The sequence below is a fragment of the Conger conger genome, chromosome 3 (genome assembly GCF_963514075.1).
Source record: "Conger conger chromosome 3, fConCon1.1, whole genome shotgun sequence".
Taxonomy (NCBI): Eukaryota; Metazoa; Chordata; class Actinopteri; order Anguilliformes; family Congridae; genus Conger; species Conger conger.
Genome location: NC_083762.1, coordinates 52,787,561 through 52,810,913, shown reverse-complemented (window position 1 = coordinate 52,810,913; position 23,353 = coordinate 52,787,561). Strand labels below are relative to the sequence as shown.

Sequence of the window (23,353 nt, the reverse complement as noted above, 5' to 3'; positions counted from 1 at the left end):
ATTGAAAGAGGCATGTTCAAAATAATAGCAGTGTGGAGTTCAATTAGTGAGGTCATTCATTCTGTGAAAAAACAGGTGTGAATCAGGAGGCCCTTATTTAAGGATGAAGCCAGCACATGTTTGCATGCATTTCTCTCTGAAAACCTGAGAAAAATGGGTCGTTCCAGACATTGTTCAAAAGAACAGCGTTCCTTGGTTAAAACGTTGATTGGAGAGGGAAAAACGTATAAAGAAGTGCAGAAAATAATAGGCTGCTCGGCTAAAATGATCTCCAATGCTTTAAAATGGAAAGCAAAACCAGAGACGTGGAAGAAGACTACCATTCGAATGGATCGAAGAATAGCCAGAATGGCAAAGACTCAGCCAATGATCAGCTCCAGTGTGATTAAAGAAGTCTGAAGTTACTGGTGAGTACTGTGACAATTAGAAGACGCCTGTGAGAAGCTAATCTATCGGCAAGAAGTTCCACTGTTAAAAAAAAGACACGTGCTGAAGAGGATACAATTTGCCAAAGAACACATCAACTGGCCTAAAGAGAAATGGAGAAACATTTTGTGGACTGATGAAAGTAAGATTGTTCTTTTTGGGTCCAAGGGACGCAGGCAGTTTGTCAGACGACCACCAAACACTGAATTCAAGCCACAGTACACTCTGAAGACAGTGAAGCATGGTGGTGCAAGCATCATGATATGGGGATGTTTCTCTTACTATGGTGTCGGGCCTATTTATAGCATACAAGGGATCATGGATCAGTTTGCCTCTATCAAAATACTTGAAGTGGGTATGTGGGGAAAATGCCCTTGAAATGGGTGTTTCAACAAGACAACGACCCCAAACACACCAGTAAGCGAGCAGCATCTTGGTTCCAGACCAAGAAAATTAAAGTTATGGAGTGGCCAGCCCAATCCCCGGACCATAATCTGATTGAAAACTTGTGGGGTGACATCAAAAATGCTGTTTCTGAGGCAAAACCAAGAAATGCAGAGGAATTGTGGAATGTTGTCAAATCATCCTGGGCTGAAATACCTGTTCATAGGTGCCAGAAGTTGGTCAATTCCATGCAACACAGATGTGAAGCAGTTCTCAGAAACCGTGGTTATACAACTAAATATTAGTTTAGTGATTCACAGGAATGCTAAATCCTTTCAGTTTATACAGTAAATATTTAAGTTTGTAAAGAAAAATGCAGACACAAATGCAGGCTATTTTTTTTAACAGCCCAATATTCATTTTTCTTCATTTTCTGTAAAGTAATTAAAAAATTGACACATTTTTCTTCATGTTTTGATTTGGGATATAATGTGCAGTGTTCCCAACGCATCGAAATAAAAACTGTTAAGGATTTTGAGCTTTACTCACGTTTTTAAACACACTGCTATTATTTTGAACACAACTGTACTTAAGTATACGTCAAGTAATACACAGTTCATGTCACTTGATACAGAGCTTGTACACTCACGGGCTACAGCAGCTACACACAGTAGCTTCAGAAAGTTTTCAGACTCCTTCACATTTTGCACACATTGTGCTGTAGATTTTATTTTAAATTGATACATTTTTGCCCATCAACCTACACACTCTCGCACACACAAATTGCACTGGGGTCAGAGGCAAAATGTTAATGTAATGCTGTTAATCACACCTGTTTATATCGAAGGGTCCTCCTTTCCAGCGTATTCCTGATGAACGGCGACTTTTTTGGCAAAGTTGAGCTATCGCTGTCACTGCGGTACAACTGAAAGACATAATTTAGCACTGTTCCATTAAATCTCACATCCTGTTAGGCTCACTGTGCCAACGCCTGTACGCAGGCCAGTATTGAAACTGGTTTAACAGGAACATTTAATATGCTGAAATAATGCCAAATATGGAGTTTCCCCTTATCTTTACTGTTCAAACTTACATAATAATCAACATACATAATATTATTTTATATATATTCCTATAGCATCTGTGAAAGAGAATGCAGCTCAAAGTGCTTAACAGAATAAAATACAGAATAACACAATCATAGTAAACTATACCAGTTAAACATAAAACAAGTTTAAGGGAGTAAAATAATATTAAACTATTTAAGAAGTTATAAGATAATGAAAATAAATAAAATATAAAAATCTAATCTAAATGTGAATAAGCAATAAAACACAGAGCTGTCAACCGAGTGCATTGTTCTAATGTTTTGTGGGAGAGTGCTCCAGAGATTTGGTGTGTAGTAGCAGAAGGCACTCACAAACTCCCAGGTTTCAGACTTCAGAATTTGTCAGGACAAAGAGTAAAGGTGTGTGTCTCTGCATCTGTGTATAAATGTGTGTGCATGTGTGTGCACGCGCATGCATCTGTGCTCGTTCTTATCCGTGTATGCACATCCGTCTGCACGGGTGTGTTCCCATATCTATGACTGTGAGGCAGAGTGGGTGCATGTTCTGCGTGTGAACATGTGTCAGTGCTGTATGCGTGTGTGCTTGTGAGAGGGAGGGTGAGTGTGAGAGTGTGTGAGTGTGTGTGTGTGTGTGTGTGTGTGTGTGAGAGTGTGTGTGTGTGTGTGTGTGAGAGTGTGTGTGTGTTTGAGTGTGTGAGTGTGAGAGAGTGTGAGTGTGAGAGTGTGAGAGTGTGAGAGTGTGAGAGTGTGAGTGTGTGAGTGTGTGAGTGTGTGAGAGTGTGAGAGTGTGAGTGTGTGAGTGTGTGAGTGTGTGAGTGTGTATACCCACCCTGCAGACGTACTGGCTCCGGGCTCCAGGGGAGAAGGTCTGGGAGCGTGAGATGGTGCTGCTGCGCACGATGGGCGGGGCGTGTCCCCAGCGCCCGCCCCTCTCCTTGGGCCGCACCGTGATTGGCTCAGGGAAAGGGCCCTCTGTGTTCGTCTCCTTGTCCACCTGCCCAGACACAGTGCATTCCAATCAGCTTTAACTTAACGGAACAGGCCGCCATGCCATTCCTACAATGTCTGCCACCAGTTGGGTGTCTAGGCATCCCATTTTTCTTGGGACAACCCCATATTTCAGACCCTTTTCATGTGACTTATTCTGAGAAATTATGGTTTTTAGCATATTTTAGCATTAGCATATTTTCATGGGTTTTTCTGATTCTGCTTACCATTGCCTTGAGTGTTGTGTATACAATGAGAACCTAAGGTAAACTGGTCACTAGCCATCAGGAGAGACCACTGCTATCTGACGTACATTTTAAATTAGGCCACACATCTTACATTTACATGTTTCGTTTCAAATTCACACATCATTACCTTATGTATTCAGAAAAAGGCTAGACACAAAGCGGTTTCAAATTAACTGAAGACTTCAAATCAGATGCCAAATGAGCAAGACATTTATTTCCCCTCATTTGGCCCCTAACGGTTTTTTTTTCCTCTAACCACGGAAATGGCTTCCCATTACCTTTAAGGCGGGGGCTTTGCCGCCGGGCTGTGCATAGCGCCCCCCGGTGTCGGAGCAGATGCCCTCCACGCACAGGCCCTCTGGACAGGGTGTGACGAAGGCCGTGCTGTTACTGCAGCCGCTGTCCACAGACTCCGCCTGCCAGCTCCTGAGTGACAGATCACCGGTCAAACACTCCCCTCCCATGGCAGCCTGTAGCCTCTGGGTAATTGGACTTAGAGGGCTGGTGGTTCAAGCCCCAGGGGAGCCACTATATGACCTGCACAGCTGTTGGGCCCTTAACCACACATTACTCCAGGCGGGATTATCCCCTGCTTAGTCTAATCAACTGTAAGTTGCTTTGGATAAAAGCGTCGGCTAAATAACAAAGTATTGTTACCATCAAATCCACTGCAGCAGAAGGCCCTGTCATCACCCCAGGGCCATGGAACCAAATGTAATGCTACAGAATGGTATGGAAACCTCCCTCTACAGTTCAAAGCAGGCCAAACTTTAGCATCTCATTTGTAATCTAGATAGTTTGGTCTTGTCACAGCATATACAGTCAGGAGGGAGGACTAGTTAACCCACTTCCTGTTTCGTTCTGCATCTCGCAGAAGAAATATGGTAGCCACTAGAAAAATGGCAAGTTTGTATATTTCAGCTCCTTAATGACAAATGACATTCAGCACAAAATGTACAACAGACGATGGTTGTGTTGAGACTGTAATACAGCAACGACCCCGGTTGCAACTGTAGCAAAAAGAGTTTGATTTCTGTAAATACTCTGAAGTTATGAACAGAATTCTGTCAGTATTGCTAGTGAGCATTCAGTTTGTTTGAACCACATCCTCTGTGCTTGTTGTCATTGCGATGTTACATGTGTTCTAGTTTGGTGGACGGCGAAGTGCATGACGTTATACTTTGGGAGAAGTTTCAGTCGTCATATGCGTCTTGGAGACTGATGCATTTACAACTGTATAACATCCGACTTGAATGCGACTCAGACCCCTCCTGAAGTGGTCTGGGTGATCGGATTATTTTTTTAATTTAAATTTAAATCGGTTTATAATGCAGCTTGCCTGCATTACACTTATCCAGATATTTTCAGGATATTCAAAAGGCATGAAACCACCAAGTGTAAATGGGGTCTAGTTTACATTATGGGCCTTATGAGTTGCAAAATACCAATACGGCAACATACCCTCCTCAGGCCAAGTTTCATGTATGCAAATCTGGCCCTAAGTTTGTGTGCGTGTGTGTGTATATGCACGCACATACTCCTCCTACGTGTGTATGTGTAACTGGTTTACTTGTGCAGTACCGCAGGACAATGATAAGGGAGTGCATGAATAAGATGAACACAGGGACTGCATGGCAGGGGTCAGGGTGGGAGGCCAGCCGTACCTCTCAGAGACAGTCTGTCCCGGCTCCTCCTTCTGCTCCAGCTCCTGCAGCTCCTCCTCACTGAGCTCCAGCCGTGGAGCGGCGCAGGAAGACAGCAGAGCCGACACAGAGTCCTCCTGAACACACAGACAAACACACACACAAACCCACACACACATACATACATACACACACATACACACACACACACACACACACACACACAGACACGCACACACACAGACATACATACATGCACGCACACACGCACACAGACACACATGCACACATGCACATACATACATACACACACACACACAGACACGCACAGACACACACATACATACATACACAGACACACGCACACACAGACACACATGGACACACACAGACACACAAACCCACAGACACAAACACACATACACACATGCACACAGACACACACACACAGACACATACACACAGACACATACACACACACACAAACAGACACACACAAACCCACACACATACACAAACCCACACATGCACACACACACAGACAGACACAAACCCACACATGCACACACACACACAGACACAAACCCACACATGCACACACACACACAGACAGACACAAACCCACACATGCACACACAGACAGACAGACAAACCCACACAGACACACACACAGACATACAGACACAAACCCACACACACACAGACATACAGACACAAACCCACACAGACACACACACACACACACACACACACACACACATACAGACACAAACCCACACATGCACACACAGAGCATCAATGGCTATGTTCACACTACAGCTTAATGCAGTTAAGTTCATACACAGTTCAGCCGTGAAAGAGAGTGACAAACAGATTCTACAACCGAAGTCACTAGCTGAAAAATGTAGGAATTGCCTACCGAATTTTAGTTTGGATGCAGTAAGTCTGAGCAGTGTGTACTAGAACTGCACTGGGCAACTAGTGTGTGTGACGCAAGGCACCTTAGCTCCTTGTTTGTTCAAATACGGCTGTCTACACAATGTACGTCGGTTAACATGAGCAAATTCATAAGCGCAAACAATGTATGACATTTTTCAGTGGTGATTGTCGTGAAAACGGATAAACGTGTGCTGCAATTTTTCCCCCCCAAATGAATGAATTACACTTTCTAAAGACACAATGGAAGTCGCCATATTGCACTGTACTCAACATTATTATGGTTACAGACAATATTTATAGCACTTGCAAGATGTTGCAAGATCCGATTAGGAGATGACTCATTTTACCATAAATACACAGTGAGCTCATGTCATGCCGCTTAGCTGTAATGTGTACAATACACAACGCTATTCCCTCTGGAAAATTAACACGATGGTCACCCCAAAAAACCGACAGTGTGAACGTAGCCAATGTCACAATCACACACCTGGCTGAATCCTAGTAAACAACTAGGAGCACCGCTATGCAATTTGCAGCTGTGCCAAAGTACCTCTGACTAATGGGGTTGAAGCACATCTTGAGCAGCAGTGAAAGCCCCTGAGGCAGACTGCAGGTTCATCTTTCACCATCAGCCAATGTAGCCCAGACCAAAACCATGACATACAGGAAGTGACATATGGAATGAGTAATATGCTTGTCTTGAATATCAAAAGACATTTTTAGAAACGCAGAAAAAGAAATCACGTAATTTCTCCAACACAGTAACTGTGATCGGAGAGATTATCCCCTTACAAATACTTTAAAGACAAGCTGAAATCAAAATTCCCTTTTTCCTCAATTCAGTCAATTCTTAATACCATATGAACACCTCTATATAATTGCAATACTTAGTTTCATACCATTTTTTTTTTTTTTTTTTGCTATGCCCTTCCTGGAAAACGAGATTTAGAAAAATAAGGTTTAAAATACATTTAAATGACTGAATAATAAAATAATTATGCACATTTGTTTTGTTGTTGCCTAAAGACAACTGGCAAGTGTCACACTCTACCACCATGTTACTCCTTTAAGTGCTGAAGGTAACAGACTACGATAAACAATGCTGTAAGGACCCTGTATGAATTCAGCAGAGTGTCAGCCTCTGTGTAGCTGACTCCCCTGGGAAGGAGACGCACCGTAGAGTTAGGGTCCTCCTCTGCGCTGTCAGGCAGGGTGGGCAGGCAGGCCTCTGAGAGCCGGCCCTGCTCTGTCCTGTGTGGCTCAGCCCCCCCCAGCATCTGGAGCCTGTGCCACTGGAACACCATCTCTGTGCAGCCCTCACAGTCAGCCAGAGCCACCTGCGCTACTCCCTACATGTGCACAGACACACACAAACACAGTCAAGGCACCGTATGCTGACGTTCGGATTCCCAGCTTATCGTAACCTATGCTCGTCTTTGCAGTTGACACACTTGGATGTCAACAGGAAACCGGAAAGGTGACCTTGACAAAGAGAACGCATTCCAGTGAAAAGGAATGTGATCGATCGTCAAAAACAAATGGTTTCCCACAAACCTTTGGGAAGCACAATTATAAACTGATAAATAAAGAGATAATAGAGGTAACAATTTTTTTATTGGTCTACCTCTTACACCATTAACATGTCAGTCATTTGCTCTACTACCAAACTAAAACAAATGAAAAACACATTATTGGTTTGTAAACATGGGGTTTGTAAGCATGAGCAAAGGCCGTTCCCAGGTTCATCTACACAACCCGGCTCCCTAGTCACGAATGCAGAAACTCCAGCACCTCCCCTCCCCACCCTGGGCTATGGCCCTGATCGCACCGCCAGTCTTGCCCTTAGCCCCACCCCTGCTCATTACCCATTGCATATATTGCACACGCTTGCTGCATATGTAATTGTGGTCGGGGGCACACACCAGCAGATCCTCGTGCTCCTGATGGCCCAGAGCAGACAGGGAGAGCTGCAGGCTTCGCAGGCCCAGGGCGCTCGGCGGGAGGGGGATGCGGAAACCTTCATTGAAGATGAGCGTGGCCTGAGGCTCCAGCGCCTTGCTGCAGTAAAACGGACAGGCCCGGCCCACATCCACCGGGACCAGGTGCGCTTTCACATACCTGGGAAAAACAAGTTACGTTTGTCATATGCACAGTAACAGTACAAAGTTGTAGCTGCTGGCAATTAAATGCTTAATCTGAGAACTCTACAGCAACTTACCATAAACATATACTGACATTAATGATGTGATACTGATGTGATAAACGATATTAACAAATTAAAATGTATACTGTCTACTCCCATAAATGTAGACCGTATACATTAAACAGGTGCATAAAAAAAAAAAACTAAACACAGTAAATGTAAACAATGTGACACTAAAGACAGAGCAAACTATACAATAATCATTATAAGTCACTTAGATCCCATTTTTCCCCCATTCTGACCCATATCAGATTTTTCCCTTTTTCTCCCAATTTGGCAGCCAATTGTACCCCGTTTCATTCAATTAGAGCTATCATTAGATACACCACCCACACCCTGTCCCTCAGCACCCCGGAGGAGAGCGACACGCCTTCTTCAAGACGTCTCGTCTCATGCTCGTGACTGTGATTCCAAGGCGCCCGAGGTGCTTTTATTGTGTGGCGATCTACTAACCCTTCCAAGTCCCTCCCTCTGGAGCAGCGAGCCAATTATGCTGCTCCACATGAGCCGGCCAAACTTGCCTTATGGCAGGACCGGGAATCAAACTCTGCTGCCACACAGTTGGCTCATTAGATAATGGCATGAATAAGTAGGAGTAATAAAGTAAAGATGTTCCTAATAAAGTGCTTGATGAGTGTGTATATATATTTTATAAATAAGAGTCAGTGCAGACAGAAGAAAGCAACCATCAGTCCCGGAAGGGCACGTTCAGTCATAGCACTGATCTCAGATCTGCTCTACCTTTTAGCTCACAGTGGAGAAGGGGAAAAGCATGGGGAAAAACTGATCCTAGATCAGCAGCCCTGCTTAGAGGTGCTTTATGAACACTGGCCTGCATGCAAATCTGTTGCATGGTGTTTTTGGCTTACACTCTGCGCCCATCCTTCACGATGGCCCCGTTTAAGTTGTTTAACTGCAGAAGGTGCAAGAGGAGACATTCGCTGTTGGCATCATACCTGGAGGACAGAGAGGAAGTGCAGAGGTGAGGAAGGAGTACGGCTGCCACATTTGCCAAAATATGAATATGTTCAAATATGTATATTATGCTCATAAATGTTAAATTACCCAACAGAATTTCTGGACTCTCTTCAATGAAATGAGACGTAGGTTGCATAGGTTGCCTACATTCCATGTGAACGTAAACGCGAACGCCATAAATAATTTCACTTGAGGCTAGCGTGGACTGGAAAAAGGTAAAACTTAACTGGTTAAGGATTTTCTGCAAATATCACGCCTGTGGGTTGTTTGCCAAAATACACCAGGGGCCACAGACAGTGGGTTCAGAAAGTATTCAGACCTGCATGTGGAGGGAGTATGCTTGGAGGGGAGGTTAAGTGAACTTACAGGAGGCCCAGCTGGATGAGGGCAGGCTCTGTCACAGAGACGTCGTTGCTGTACGAAACCTCTTCAATGTCCTCCGCCCTGCTGGAACAAAGGGAGGGAAACCAAGGGAAAAAAGTTCAGCCTCAATGTATTATTTTATCGTGTTTTCTCTGCTGATTAGACCTCTGGCAATTAAAACATACCAGTATTCTAGATATCCACCTCCTGCCCAGGAAGAAGCTGCCAAAGTGATGTACAATGCAGTCTGTTTGCATTCAGGACAGTGGTACAATTTTCTTCTTTCTCAGTCTCATAATGGCTTCCCTGATTCCTTCCTTGTCATTGACAACTCTGGTTTTTTTACAACTTTTTTTTTTTTTACCAACACAATAACAGATTCCAAAGGCAATCAAAATCAGAATCAAGATTAGATCCTGAAAGCTCTCTTATACCTGCACTAAGGAAGTGATTGAATACACTCGAGAAGCCAACAGTCCAATTACTTATAAGGGAGATGCAATTCCTACATGAATCTCCCAATATGGATGTACAGAGGGCTCCAGAATATTTGCCACCCAAAGGTAAACCAAAGGTTAGAAAACATATTTAAAGGGACTTTTGACCATTCCTCCATGCAGAACTTTTCAGAATTATTTATATCCTAGGGATACCCCCTCTTCAGTTCATGGGATTAAAGACTGTTCCATTGCGGAACATGGTTGTTGTTTTTACTTAACCATTTGTGTATGGATTCTGATGCATGCTGGACAATCTACCTCGCACTAAGACTCAGCCTAGCAAAGGCAAGCAGATTTTCTGCCAAGATTTCCTAGTACTTTGTTGAATTCACTGTACCATTGATCTTAACCCAATCCACTTCGCCCCCTTGTGGTGAAGTCACTGATGCCTCAAATTACTGTTGCGTCCCTATTTATAGAATCCAAAAATTACTGCAATGTAATAAATACAAGAAAATAAACACAATTCAGAAGTTGCATGAATTAACATTGTTTTTCTTAGCTCACTTGCATTGCATGCCTGGCAGACATATTTCCAGTTTGGTAGAAATATATGCTTGTTTTGCAAATTATTCGATACAGACATATTTATGGAACCAAATATCCCACCTGGTTATGAAGCATCTCTGTTTTCCAATGAACCCAATCCAAATGAACATTTAAGTTTATTTTGTAATCTGTTCTGGTTATGGCATCAATAACGACAAAAAGTCATGGTATTGCGTTTTTATGGTACAATGAATCATTGGGGGGTGGGGGGGGGGTTTCGTACAGACATATGTGGAAACATAGTGTATGCCCTACATCAGAATCACATGCGCAACAGATTCACAAAAGCAGGGAAAATATCTGAAAACAACAGTTTTCTTTTTAGTTTAACTTCTCTGATCCATTCCCTACTAGCTGACTAGCTAGCTGCCTAGTCACTAGCCAGGGACTCCAACGGAGATTTCTTGGTTGGGTTTGAACACCCCCATCCTTTGACTGACAGGTCTTTGGACTTTGGACAAAGGACGGTTTGCATTATCAATTAGATTTTTGGCAGGGTTTTTGTGTGACCACATGAAAATGATCATGGAAAAGGAATAATACCATGAAAACATGATAATGAAATTATAAAGGACCAGTTGAATTATCATTGGCGGCACAGATGGTGCAGTGGTTAGCACTGCCGCTTCACAGCAAGGAGGTCCAGGGTTCGAATCCCTGTCAGCCGGGGCCTCTCTGTGTGGAGTTTGCATGTTCTCCCCGTGTTTGCGTGGGTTTCCTCCGGGTACTCCGGTTTCCTCCCACAGTCCAAAGACATGCAGGTTAGGCTGATTGGAGTGTCTAAATTGCCCATAGGTATGAGTGTGTGAGTGTATGGTGTGTGTGCCCTGCGATGGACTGGCGACCTGTCCAGGGTATATTCCTGCCTTTCGCCCAATGTATGCTGGGATAGGCTCCAGCCCCCTGTGACCCTGTTCAGGATAAGCGGGTTAGAATGAATGAATGAATGAATGAATGAATGAATGATCATTTGTTTTTTGTCATGGATAATACGGTTACAATAAGAAACGTATTTAAAATGTACTTCTTTATTTTCATTTAATTTATGACAGGGTTTTGTCATAGAGAATGAGAAAAATAAAAGAGTGTATTGTGTAAGAGCATACATTAACTTGAAAATGGAAAGCAGGTTTTGGAATTTTTATTTTAATTCTGACATTGCTTTAATGCACATGCAATGAAAAGGAAATGTAATTGCTGATTTGCTGTTTTATTGGAATTTTGGCGTAACTTCCATAACTTTAGAGTTAATTGCAGTGTATTTTATTGCCTGAATATCGAAGGACGCGGACTTATTTAATTATAATTTTTGCTAGCTAGCTAGCCAAGTTAAGATATAAGCACACCTATAACCTCATTATGAAAGCAAACTAGCTAGATAACATCACCTTATGAAAGATAGCTAGCTAAATGAATATAACCAGAAATAGTCTAATAGTCCTTAACAGGCACTCTAATTTAAGTGAACCTAACATTAGTCAAATATTTGCATGTCTTACCAGGAGGCCAGTGGCGCAAACTATGGGTCACGAGTTATAGGGGAGGGATAAGGGGAGTGGTCATCCTCGTGTGACGCGCTATGAGAATATTCTCAACTTGTTCAAAATAGGACGATAAACTCGACAAAACTAAAGAATGGACATATGTAATACTTTCATCGTGTTTCTTCAATGCCCTCTTGTGCAAATTGCACATAAAAACCTAGAACTAGAACCTAGAACAAGTATCTAAAATGTAATTTATTGAAAACAATCTGTCAGGCCGAACTGAAACAAAGAACGTCAAAAAAGTGCAATATCCCTTTAAGGAGAGTTTATTGAATGCAGAACTATGAGTGGACACTTACCTTTTGCTCCAGGCTTCAAAGACTCCACTGTCTGTGGCCAGAGCATCATCTGACAAGCCTGCTGACAGTCTCCTGGTCCTCCGGCCCGCCCGATTCACACTGTTACTCCGCAGAGTCACGCCTGCAGGGAGCATACAGAACAGGCACACACACACACACGCATGCAGACACAGACCTGGGTCAAATACGTCATCATTTTGGATTCAAATACTTGGTATGGTATGGAATCCTCTCTACAGTTCAAACCTAGCCAATCCTTAAACTATCTAGATTACAAAAAAAAAGCTTCTTGTCGCTGCTTGCGTGTGTGTGTGTGTGTGTGTGTGTGAGTGAGAGAGTGAGAGTGAGAGAGAGAGAGACCTAGATCAAATACATAATTGCTTTGGATTCAAATACTTTTCTGTGCTCGAATGATCTTGTCTGGTACAACTGAACCAACCAAGAAGACCAGAAAGCAGGCTTTGCACTTTTTGAGTATATTTTTAGAGGGGATCTAATACACCAGACAAGCTCAGTAAAGCATAGAAAAGTATTTGAGTCCAAAACAATTACGTACTGGACCCAGATCTGGGCACTTCATTGCATTCCCAGACAAAGGGCTGCTTTCATTCACTTGCCTGCCATGCTGTGTGGCCCCTGGGTGCCACTGTCCCTCTGGCTCTTCCCTTCCAGCAGGAGCGCACTCATAGGGGCCCCAAAACCAACATCGCCAGGCACGGGGGCGTGGGCGGGTGCCAGGACTGGGCCCCTGAGGCCCTCCAGGATGCCCCGGCCAGCCAGCTCCATGTACTCCTCCGTCATCTGGGCCAGGGGGCAGTCCTGGGCGGCTGAGTGGTAGGGCGTGTCCATGGGCGAGCCGGGCGGCGACAGGGAGGAGAGCGAGGAGCGGGACGACAGGGAGGCCAGGGACTGCGGGGTGTCCTGGGAGCGTTTGGCCTTGCCCAGACCCAGGGGCTCCCCGCCGTAACCGGCCGGGACCCGGGTCAGGGCCTCCACGGGCAGCAGGTATCGCAGGTGGGGGTCGGGGTCGAGCGGACATTCGGGCCACTCGTACTGGGGCACGCCATAGATGTCGCTGAAGCTGACGGAGCTCAGGGAGCCCCGGCTGGAGGCCAGAGAGCCGCGGCTGGACGCTAACGAGCCACGACTGCTGCCGGACGACATGGTGAGGTTACTGGCCGACAGGCTGAGGAAGAGGAGGAGGATGAGAGTGTTAAAGACATAGAGAGGTAAAGTGGATGCATTGGGAACAATACTTCCGGTATACTGTTCCCTATTAAACTATGTAGCGTTGAAGTCTGGATTCGAAGTATGTTTTTCATGGTTTAAATGCATAGCTATATACTGAATACTATGGGATTTCAGTTCGTAAAGTCCTGTGTTTTTAGATCTCCGAGATCAAAAACTCAGCCTCCCATAATGCTTTCCCTTTCATAGTGATGAAATTTCCACCATCCTAATGCCACAGACGGCGTGTGTGAACGTGTTGGTACGTCCCGTGAGACTCACCATCCCAGGATCTTTGTTGTCGTATTTGGTACACAAATCTGACTGTACACTCGTAACTACGAAAGTTTTGAAAAAGCAATGAAAAGCTGCATAGCAACAATTTGAAAATCTGGAGCCTTGTCATTTTCTGTTTGTAGAACGATTTCATGTTTAATTTCCTTATATGAAGTTGTTGTTGTTGTCGTCTATGATGAAATCCACTAGCATAGCACTGAGCAGTATAACGGAAATGCCATTCAGCGGCACTTCCGCTTTACCTCCCTATTCAGGCACGTTTTACAAGAGCTTTTTCACCCGAAACCAACAAGATTTATACTTTTCATATTCTATTTTTATCAACATATACGACAAAGCCCAGTCATACTTTCAATGAAAAAGTAATCACATTTCCACATGGTCGTGCAAAAACCTTGCTAAAAATGGAATTTATAATGCAAACCCTCCTTTGCTAGCATAAGCCAATTACGGGTGGCACTGAACATTTCTGAGGCACCATCCATAAATGGCAAAAGTCTTTAAAAGGTTCTATATTTTCTGAATCGTCATCAGTTTCCCTTGCCCACTGTCAGTGAGGCCGTGGGATCCTCACCTAAGTATACTGTACATATTGAAAAACGTTTACACATTCACCTCTCCTCCGAGACTTACGGTATGGTTGCATGGAGTCAAAATACATCAGAATTGTAGTGTTTTAACCGTAAGCTGTAAGAAAATTCCCATCACTCCATTCCAGCTTTGATGAAAGCAGCTCCATACTGACCTCTTCAGCTGGGAGTGAAGGTAGGTGGTGATGCGTGTGGCCTCCTCCAGCTGCCTCAGTAGCACGTTCCTCTTCTCCTGCTGCAGGATCCTGAGACAGCACCACACACCACACCTGGGTCAGTCACGCGATTCTTTTAGATTGGATTCAAATGCTTTTCTGTGCTTGACTGATCTAGCCTACTGCAAATGAGCCAACCGTGAGGGTTTGCGGTTTGAGAGAATTTCACTAGTTCCAACACACCGAACAAGCTCAGTACAGCAGAGAAAATTATGTGAATCCAAAACAACGATGTAATTTACCCAGTTCTGCCACAGACACCAATCAAACTGGTGCAAACTAAAAACTAAAACAACTAAAAAAAACAAGCCACTCAAACAACGCTACTGAAAGCCACCAATGAATACAAATATTCAATTGAACTGCATAGTCAAATATCCTGCTCAAAGATTCAGTGGAACGACCATCTCAATAGTAGCCTGTTCTACCACTGGAGGGCAATGACGAGCCACACCAAAAATGGAAGCTTTTCAGTGCCGAAAACTGGATTGATAAATAATGATTCATATTGAAGTAACAAAGTATCAATTATTATTAATCTGCAGAAACTAGTGTTCAGGGGGTGACACATGTATTTTGTTTAACTTAAATCCATAAAATATTATAAATAATAGATTTAATATAGGCAACCATACCTTGCAAGGAAAGATCAAAAATCAAATCAGTCAAATGAAAAAATAATTTGCAGACTTTTACTCAAGGGCTATACAACAACCAGTGAAGTGAAGGCACAGTGAGTTTCAGAACAAATTGTCCGTTTCTGTTCATAACGATCATATGGATGATAATGGATCCCCCTGCCCCCTACTATGACGTTTCCTAAGAATTAGAGAGGTGGAGCACTCCCTCCTGTAAAACTATCCATGCAACCCCCATTAACTAATATATTAATACGAGACAGGTATAAGTGTTGACCTTGTAAATCTTGGAAACGGATTCAGATGCTTTTGATTTGCCAGACAGAAATGTCTACCATTAACAGCCTTTAGCCACGGTACACACCATCTATGAAGCACATCTATGTAAGGTGAAGCTCTCATTAGTTATAAGGGGTAAATGTGAAGCTTATACGCCCTCTAGTGGTAACACCAACGGATCGCAGACTCCATATATTAATAAATCACTTGTATGCATTAATGCATTACATCACTTTTAAAGTTTCATAAGCCACATCTGTTAATGGATATATTCCACAATATACTATTTTGTAGTGTGCAGCATGTGTTCAGTGTGAATTGTAAACCATAACAACAGGTTCAAGTATACCTTTGACGTTGCAGGTTTTCAGATGCGACTCGCCCCAGCGCAAAACCAACATGTTTGGGTAATTGATTGGCTGTAGACATCTCTGGCTGTCAAAAACGGTGCCTGAATCCTTTTCCAAGATTTACAAATTCAGCACTTACCATAGGGCCATCCCGTGCCAACCCCAAACAAAGTGCAACAGAATCTCTTCAATTTCTCTTTTTTTGTGGTGGTAGGCAATGATGAGGAATGGAAAGATACCAAATATCAAATGATTTGGCTAGTAGAATTATGGACATAAAACAAAAAAAACCCCAAAAAAACCAGATGGCTTCAGCACAAAAATTAAGCCACGTATGAGGCTCAAATTTTCAGGATTTATATTTCTCATCATCGTCTACCACAACACAAAAAATGCAACAAATCAAAGAGATGCTGCAGTGCAGTTCATTTGAGTTGACACGGAATGGCCGCACTGTCTTCCATTTCCAATAAAAGCATTACGTTTGGGGCAATCCCCCCCCAGCCCCCCCCAAAAAAACAAAAAAAAAAAACAAAAAAAAAAAACAGGGGTGCAGCCCTGCCCTCTCCCCTTTCTCTCAAGTACAGCCCTGCCGGTGGTCTCCCTGGCCAACACGGCAGCCAGTCGGTGCCTTACGTTACCAAGGCCTTTCATGTGGGCAGAGAAACAGCTCTTATCTCAGCAGAGGGAGGCACAGCCGCTGGGGGAGCCCTTATGTACTCTAGACACCGCACAAGAGCATTCATAACATGCAGAGATGTTCACTAGATTTCTTAGACTGGAGACTTATGCAACAATGTATCAGTGTCCTGAGTGGCCTGCCCTGGCCCATTGTGTGGGTGGGGATTTATCTACTCCATCAATTTCAGCAGCAGACAGTCTATCAGTAGACAGCACCGCAGTAGAGAAATAGTTTTCAGGCTATGCACTACCTTCACGCTTTCATATGGATCTCTGCAGGTCACTGAATGGGAGCACTGATTTCTGTGCACTCTCTGCGTGTGACGAAACTAAAGAATTCTTCGGTGTACAGGTCGGCACAGAGTACTAAACCATACATCAGAGTTATTCAAAAGCAACACATTCCCCCTGGTTTGTGTCAGACTATTTGTTCTCAAATTCAAACAGTTAGGGGAAACAGGTCCGTATACCTTGGAGCCTTATGTTATAGTGGAAAAAGAGAGCCCATTTCACCATTTTTCTGTATGCTCAAGGAAGAACCACGTAAACCCTAAACAAACTCAAGAGGTAACTAGTCAGTTTCACCAAAGATTGATGAAGAACTGACAAAAAACAATTATAATGGAAGTCGATGGAGATTGGTGTCCTATTGCTGTAATTAGATTGCAGCCGGGGAACTTAATGGAAGTCTTTAGACCAAACAATCTTAATATCTTAATACAAGCATTAAATAGTTCACATGTTAGGTCCACTGATCTACTCCCAAATTATGTGGGGGCCGTGTTGGGCTCAACCCCTCCAGCTTCAAGTATGCGTACCTCTCCCTGTCAGTTGTTAGGTTTGATGATAAAATCATCACCTGACAGCAACATAATAAAGACATTATTAATAAACCAAATGTCAAATGCACTGCACCTCAAACATTTCTTAATTTAGACTGGGGATGGAATCATTTTAAATTACCATATATAAAAATGACCAGAATAATTATCAGAATATTTTCTTGACTGGTGGCACGGATGGTGCAGATGGTGCCGCTTCACAGCAAGGAGGTCCAGGGTTTGAATCCCCGTCGGCCGGGGCCTCTCTGTGCGGAGTTTGCATGTTCTCCCCGTGTCTGCGTGGGTTTCCTCTGGGTACTCCGGTTTCCTCCCACAGTCCAAAGACATGCAGGTTAGGCTGATTGGAGAGTCTAAAATGCCCATAGGTATGAGTGTGTGAGTGAATGGTGTGTGTGCCCTGCGATGGACTGGCGACCTGTCCAGGGTGTATTCCTGCCTTTCGCCCAATGTATGCTGGGATAGGCTCCAGCCCCCCTGCGACCCTGTTCAGGATAAGCGGGTTCAGATAATGGATGGATGGATGGATTTTCTTGACTGCCTGGAATTTCTGATCAATTATTCCAAAATATGACTTACTATATTTAGTTTGACACAATTTGGCCATTTTAATGGCGAAGTTGACAACAAATCTACTGGCCCCCGTTCTAACCACAATGGCACTTCCACATTGTTGTAGTTTCCACAGACAGAAACTTTCACATCTTTCACAACTTTCCCCCAGGTCTTTGGCATGGCTGACAGAGTGACCCCTGACCTTTGACTGGCCCCTTGGCTCTGGGCAGCGTGGGCCTTCTGCACCTCGTCCTCGAGCCTCCGGCGCTCCTCCTCCAGCTGGAGGAGTGACTCCAGGGGGCGCTGTTGCTGGCTGACGAGAGCCATCTCCTGCAGCAGGGCCTCCTTCTCACGCAGAAGCAGCAAACAGTCCCGGTCCCGGTCCGCCTCGGCCCGGCCCGGCCAGCTCTGGCTCTCCATCTGGGCCAGCTGATGCTGGATGCTGGAGACCCTGAGACAGAACCGAGGGGGACGCCAAGGGTTAGGACTGGCAAATGCTTTACCACACTGGCCACAAGCATGAAATTCACTTTTCATTAGTTAATGTATTTCCTAACTACTAAGAAATGTATTAGTCACATGAATATTTATACATGAGCAAACCATAGGATAAATGTATAATTACTTAAGCATTAACAGGCTCTCATTCCAATATGAACTGGCATGAACTAATGCAGTTGTTAGCATTTATTCATGATGTACAAATACATAAACAAAGCTGAGCAGCTTAAAGTTTCAGTTGTTAGATAATTAACTACTTCATTAGTTCATGCCAATTCATATCGGGTTACCTTATTGTAAAGTGATACCAAGATTTTATATATTAATATACACTATACATAGCATGTCCCATAAATAACTATAGATGTTATTTCTGGTTTAATATCATTGCTGAGCTTGGGAGTGTGCATGTCTGAGCGAATGTTGAAGAGCGTTTGCTCTTGTGGTGCCAGCGCTGCTCAGTGCCCTGCAGAGGTGGGTAGCACCCTGGCCCCTCACACAAAGGCAGCACAGTGTCAGCAGGACTGCGCGCGGGGCAGGAATGCATGCGAAATGAAGAATTTGACCACCAAGCTCATTTCCAAAAGTGGGTGCATTCAGAGTGCCGGCCCGCTTGGCTGATCGTGGCGGGACACCCCTACCGGCCCACTGTTCCACTGAGCTGGCTTAAAAACTGCAAAACTGAATTACTCAAGCCACGACAAGGTGTGTGCATCTGGGGTAGGAGGTGCAACTTATAGATGGTCATCCTCTCTAATGCTACTAAAAGGACAAACACACACTTTCACACACCAATTTCAGCCGGAGGGAAGGCTATTCAGTGGTACTACATACGCAAAATCTGAAATAAAGCATTAAGGAAAAGCTGGAATGCAGCTTTCGGAAGAGTAGACATTGGTGGAGAAGCACCAGTTGTGCAGTGTGTGTGCATCATTAGGAGCATCTCTGAAATTACTTTTTTTTGGCTTCTTCATACTGCCAGTTCAGTCTGACTTTGTCCACCAGCGGTGAGGAATCTTGAGAACATAGCTGTCAGAGAAAAAGACATACATGCCTTAGTAGAAATACACCTATACGTAATACTTTCTGGCCTGTTTTGCACAATTATTTGCCTCAAAGAAAATACTTAGGAAAGATTTAAACAAAATGCTAGAATCAATTAAAGGAGGCCCAACATGCCACTAGAAAGAGAGTGAACTTTTTACCTTCACATTCCTAAGATTTTGCACACATGAGAGATAGTACTACAATTTTGGTGTTCAATTGGGTCACAGACAGAGCAAGTATCAGCAACTGTCTCCTCCCACCGGTATCTGAGATCAATAAAACTTGATGGATTGACTGAACTGAAGTAACATTGAAAATGCTTAAATGATGATATATTGTAAGTCTTGTGTCTTGCCAGGCTGGTCGGTGAATGTAATGGAAAAGCACACTTTTCCCGGGTCCAGGTGTGCAGTGGTGCGGGTACCCACCTCTCCCATGATGTCGGTCTGGCAGCCCGTGTCTCGGTAGCACTGCAGAAGGCAGGTCTCTCCCAGGCCTCCAGGGCTGCTTGCGGGGTCGTGCAGGGAGTCGCTGATACACAGGCCATGCTGGAAGTTTACCGTCAGCTTAGCCAGGCTCTGCCAGGAAACAGGCACCAAAGAGATGAGCCAAGATGGCGGTGGGTTTGACGAGGTAACATCGGCCATCTTACAGTGCAAGTAAGCGGCATACCCTGAAATTAAAGCAGTGGTCCTCACCCCTGGTCCTGGAGAGCTGCTATATCAACAAGCAACTCAGACACAAGTAACCAAGTGAGAGAAGTTGATAGTTTATCAATTTAAGCAGTTAATTACACCAATGCCAAGTAACAACAAAAAAGAACACCCTGCAGCTCTCCAGGACCAGGAGTGAGGATCACTGAATTAAAGGCAAACATTGTCCACGAGGAAGCACTGTACAATGCTTCTGGTGCCAGATAATATTTTTTTAACATTTCCATTTTCATCACAATATTTAAAACACCCAAGACATTTGTAATCAATTACATAAAGTTAATTTGTCTGATCAATATTGTACACTTGTGTCAGTTAAAATAGAAATAAAACAAAAAAAACATCCCATAATGCAAAACAGAATAATGCTACCACAAACAGAATGTCCGCCTAGCTGGTAGTCATGTATTTATTGAATTGACTTCTCTGACTGAGGCTACCAGCTAGTGTGGGGTACTAGTTCTCATAGGGAACAGGCACATGTGCACCTCAGGACTGCGGGTCTATCACACCCCTAAAGCTTCATCTCATCTACTCCAGTAGAGAGTAATTCTGTAATTATCATTCAGCCAAATAATTTAGTATTTCACATAGCTTATCAGCTTATTTGTAATATAATGTGCATTTGCATTAAATTGGTAGCAAACCTCTTTGCTCCATCCAATTTATAGTTAGTTAAGCATCAAGAATGATAATTACATTTTATCATCAAAAATGAAATAATTTGTGAAGATCAACAAAATCCGCCACAGGACCACCACAAGGGGGCACTATCAAATACACTGGCAGCGTATATACAAAGAGAGTAGATTCTTGCCGGTGAGAGTTCTGAAATGTACCCAGTGCTTGGAAACAGCATATTGAGCAAAAGGCCATTATTTTTTGGCGGTCTCTCCGGAACCCTCACCATGCTCATCTGGGTGACACAGACCAGTAATTTTGCACCACATTCTTTGGGGTTAAAGCCTGTTAAAGACTCAGGGGGGGATGATCAGATTGCTCGTATTCGACAGCCCATTAGGCAAACCACGGCTCTTTGAGGGGAGTACCAAAAGACCTTTAATAACCACTGTTCATCAGGACTGTGTCTGGTTTCCTAGGTCATACATTTTTTTCAACTGAACAAATTAGGTTAATGAAAACTCAAACATTTCTCCCCTTAATTGTAAAATTATAAATGTTATTTATTTCATGAAAATGTCATAACACCCATTCCACCCATGCGTCAAAGTATTTGCCCACTTCAATAAACCACATTTAATTGATGGTTAGATTCGTAGAACACTGCCAAGCTGTATTGAATCTGAAACTCACTCATATTGAACCTTAATATCAGAGTGAGGTAGTCACCACAAAGTTTCTACAAGCATGCCTTGCCACTATCCCACGATCAAAGGAAATTCCTGAGAAAATGAAAGTTGATTGAAATACTGTATTCCAGTTTAGAAATGGATACAAAGTCATCCAAGGCTTTTGGACTCCACCAAACCATCATCTCCAAATGGGGAACACTTGAAACAATAGTGAATCTTCTTAGAACTTCTGCAAGGGTACAGTGACTCATCCGGGAAGTCACAAAATATCCCAGAAGAAGATCCAACTCTGCAGGCCTCTCAAGCCTCAGTTAAGGTCAGTGTTCTACAAGACTCCTACAAGAAACTGGGCAAAATGGGATTCATGGGTGATTAATAATGTGGAAACCACTGCTGACCAAGAAAAACATCAATGCTTGTCTCACATTTGCAAAAAAGAAAAAAGAAAAAGAAAGAAAAACACCTGGGTGATCCCCAAGCCTTTTGGTATAATGTTCCATGACAAATGAGTCCAAAGTAGAACTCTTTGGACAAGATGGGTGCCATTGTGGCTGGCATGAAGCAAATGCAGCATTTCACAGTAAGACTATACCAACAGTCAAATATGGTGGTTGTATTGTGATGGTGTGGGGATACTTTGCTACCTCTGGGCCTGGATGAAGGAACCATGAATTAGTAATGTTAGAAAATTATTCAGAAAAATGTCCAGTCATCCATCTGCGAGCTGAAGCTTAAGTGTAATTGGGTCATGCAGAAAGACAATGAACCAAAAGGCAAAGGCAAGTTTTGGAGTGTCCTAGTCAAAGTCCTGACTTGATCCTAACAGAGATGCTATGGCAGGGGCTGAAACAAGCAGTACATGCTCAAAAATCTGCAAGGGTGTCTGAATAAAAGCCATTATGCCAAGAAATGTGGGCTAAAATTCCTCCACAGCAATGTGAAGGACTGGTATCAAATTGAAAGCATTTTGAGTCATTTCAGCTAAGCGTGGGGCAACCAGTCAAGTCTAAGGGGACATATTACTTTATCACAGGAGTGATTTGGGTTATTTAACATTTTTAATTAAGTGAATCAAATGTTTTGGGTTTCCTTTGTCTAACATTACAATTTGTCCAAATATCTGAAACCAATCAGTGCGACAAATATGCAATAATTGAGGAAATCAGGAAGTAGCAAATACCTTTTCCAAGTCACTGTAACTCACCTGTATGGTACAGGTAACTGACCTGTATAAGGTCTTACCTCGCCTGACCTGTACAGGTAACTCACCTGGATGAGGTCCTGCCTCTCCTCAACAGTACAGGTCACTCACCAGATGAGGTCCTGCCTTGTCTTACCTGTATAAGGTCTTACCTCGCCTGACATGTATAGGTAACTCACCTGGATGAGGTCCTGCCTCTCCCTCTCGCCTGTGCTGATAGATTTCTTGATGCTGCGCAGCTCATTGAAGATGGCCTGGGCCTCGTCCAGCTTGTAACTGGTCTGACTGCAGGACATCTTCCGGTCGATCCTGCTCTCACACAGACACACAGATGCAGACACAAACCCAGACATGCTTAAGTACAGGAGTAATGCTGTGGCTTGTGTTTTTGTTTTTCATTCAGTCTGTGTATTTATATTTTGCAATTTCTGTCCCAATTACTCCCCACAATAGTTTTTCTACCGTTTTGTGAATCTTTTGAGACCGCAGATGCTTAAGCCCAGTCTGTCTTTATTTATTATGAAATTGCCAGTTTTATTAAATTGCCATGTTTCAGCTCCTTTCAAAGGAAACTGTGAACCTACAGAGGGAGAATTCACAAAGCAACCATTTTAAAACCTGTGATCAACTGTCAATTTTTTTTGTCACAATCGCTACTGATGCATTGATTTCATTTAGAAAAATTACTTTGCTGAAAGAAGCAAACCTTTGCAATTACTCAGGCTAATTACTTTTGAAAGCAGATTGACCAAAACATTGAATAATGACGACC

At 43.4% G+C, this 23,353-nt stretch overlaps 1 protein-coding gene across 2 annotated transcripts in view; it reads right to left on the bottom strand.

Annotated features, from left to right (window-relative positions):
* The window catches only part of wwc3 (WWC family member 3), a 68,848-nt gene that overhangs the window by 11,883 nt on the left and 33,612 nt on the right, over positions 1–23,353 (bottom strand). Inside the window, exons 6-20 of one of the 2 annotated variants that reach the window (XM_061234932.1) lie at positions 22,761–22,890; positions 19,783–19,932; positions 19,263–19,336; positions 18,009–18,257; positions 14,405–14,494; positions 12,753–13,321; positions 12,136–12,256; positions 9,244–9,324; positions 8,769–8,855; positions 7,619–7,814; positions 6,872–7,045; positions 4,779–4,894; positions 3,393–3,540; positions 2,709–2,873; positions 1,643–1,735 (exon numbers count right to left, since the gene is read on the bottom strand). In XM_061234932.1, coding sequence (XP_061090916.1) covers positions 1,643–1,735; positions 2,709–2,873; positions 3,393–3,540; positions 4,779–4,894; positions 6,872–7,045; positions 7,619–7,814; positions 8,769–8,855; positions 9,244–9,324; positions 12,136–12,256; positions 12,753–13,321; positions 14,405–14,494; positions 18,009–18,257; positions 19,263–19,336; positions 19,783–19,932; positions 22,761–22,890 — 2,443 coding nt within the window. The remainder of the gene's footprint in view (positions 1–1,642; positions 1,736–2,708; positions 2,874–3,392; positions 3,541–4,778; positions 4,895–6,871; positions 7,046–7,618; positions 7,815–8,768; positions 8,856–9,243; positions 9,325–12,135; positions 12,257–12,752; positions 13,322–14,404; positions 14,495–18,008; positions 18,258–19,262; positions 19,337–19,782; positions 19,933–22,760; positions 22,891–23,353) is intronic. The other variant, XM_061234933.1, reaches the window with a different exon arrangement.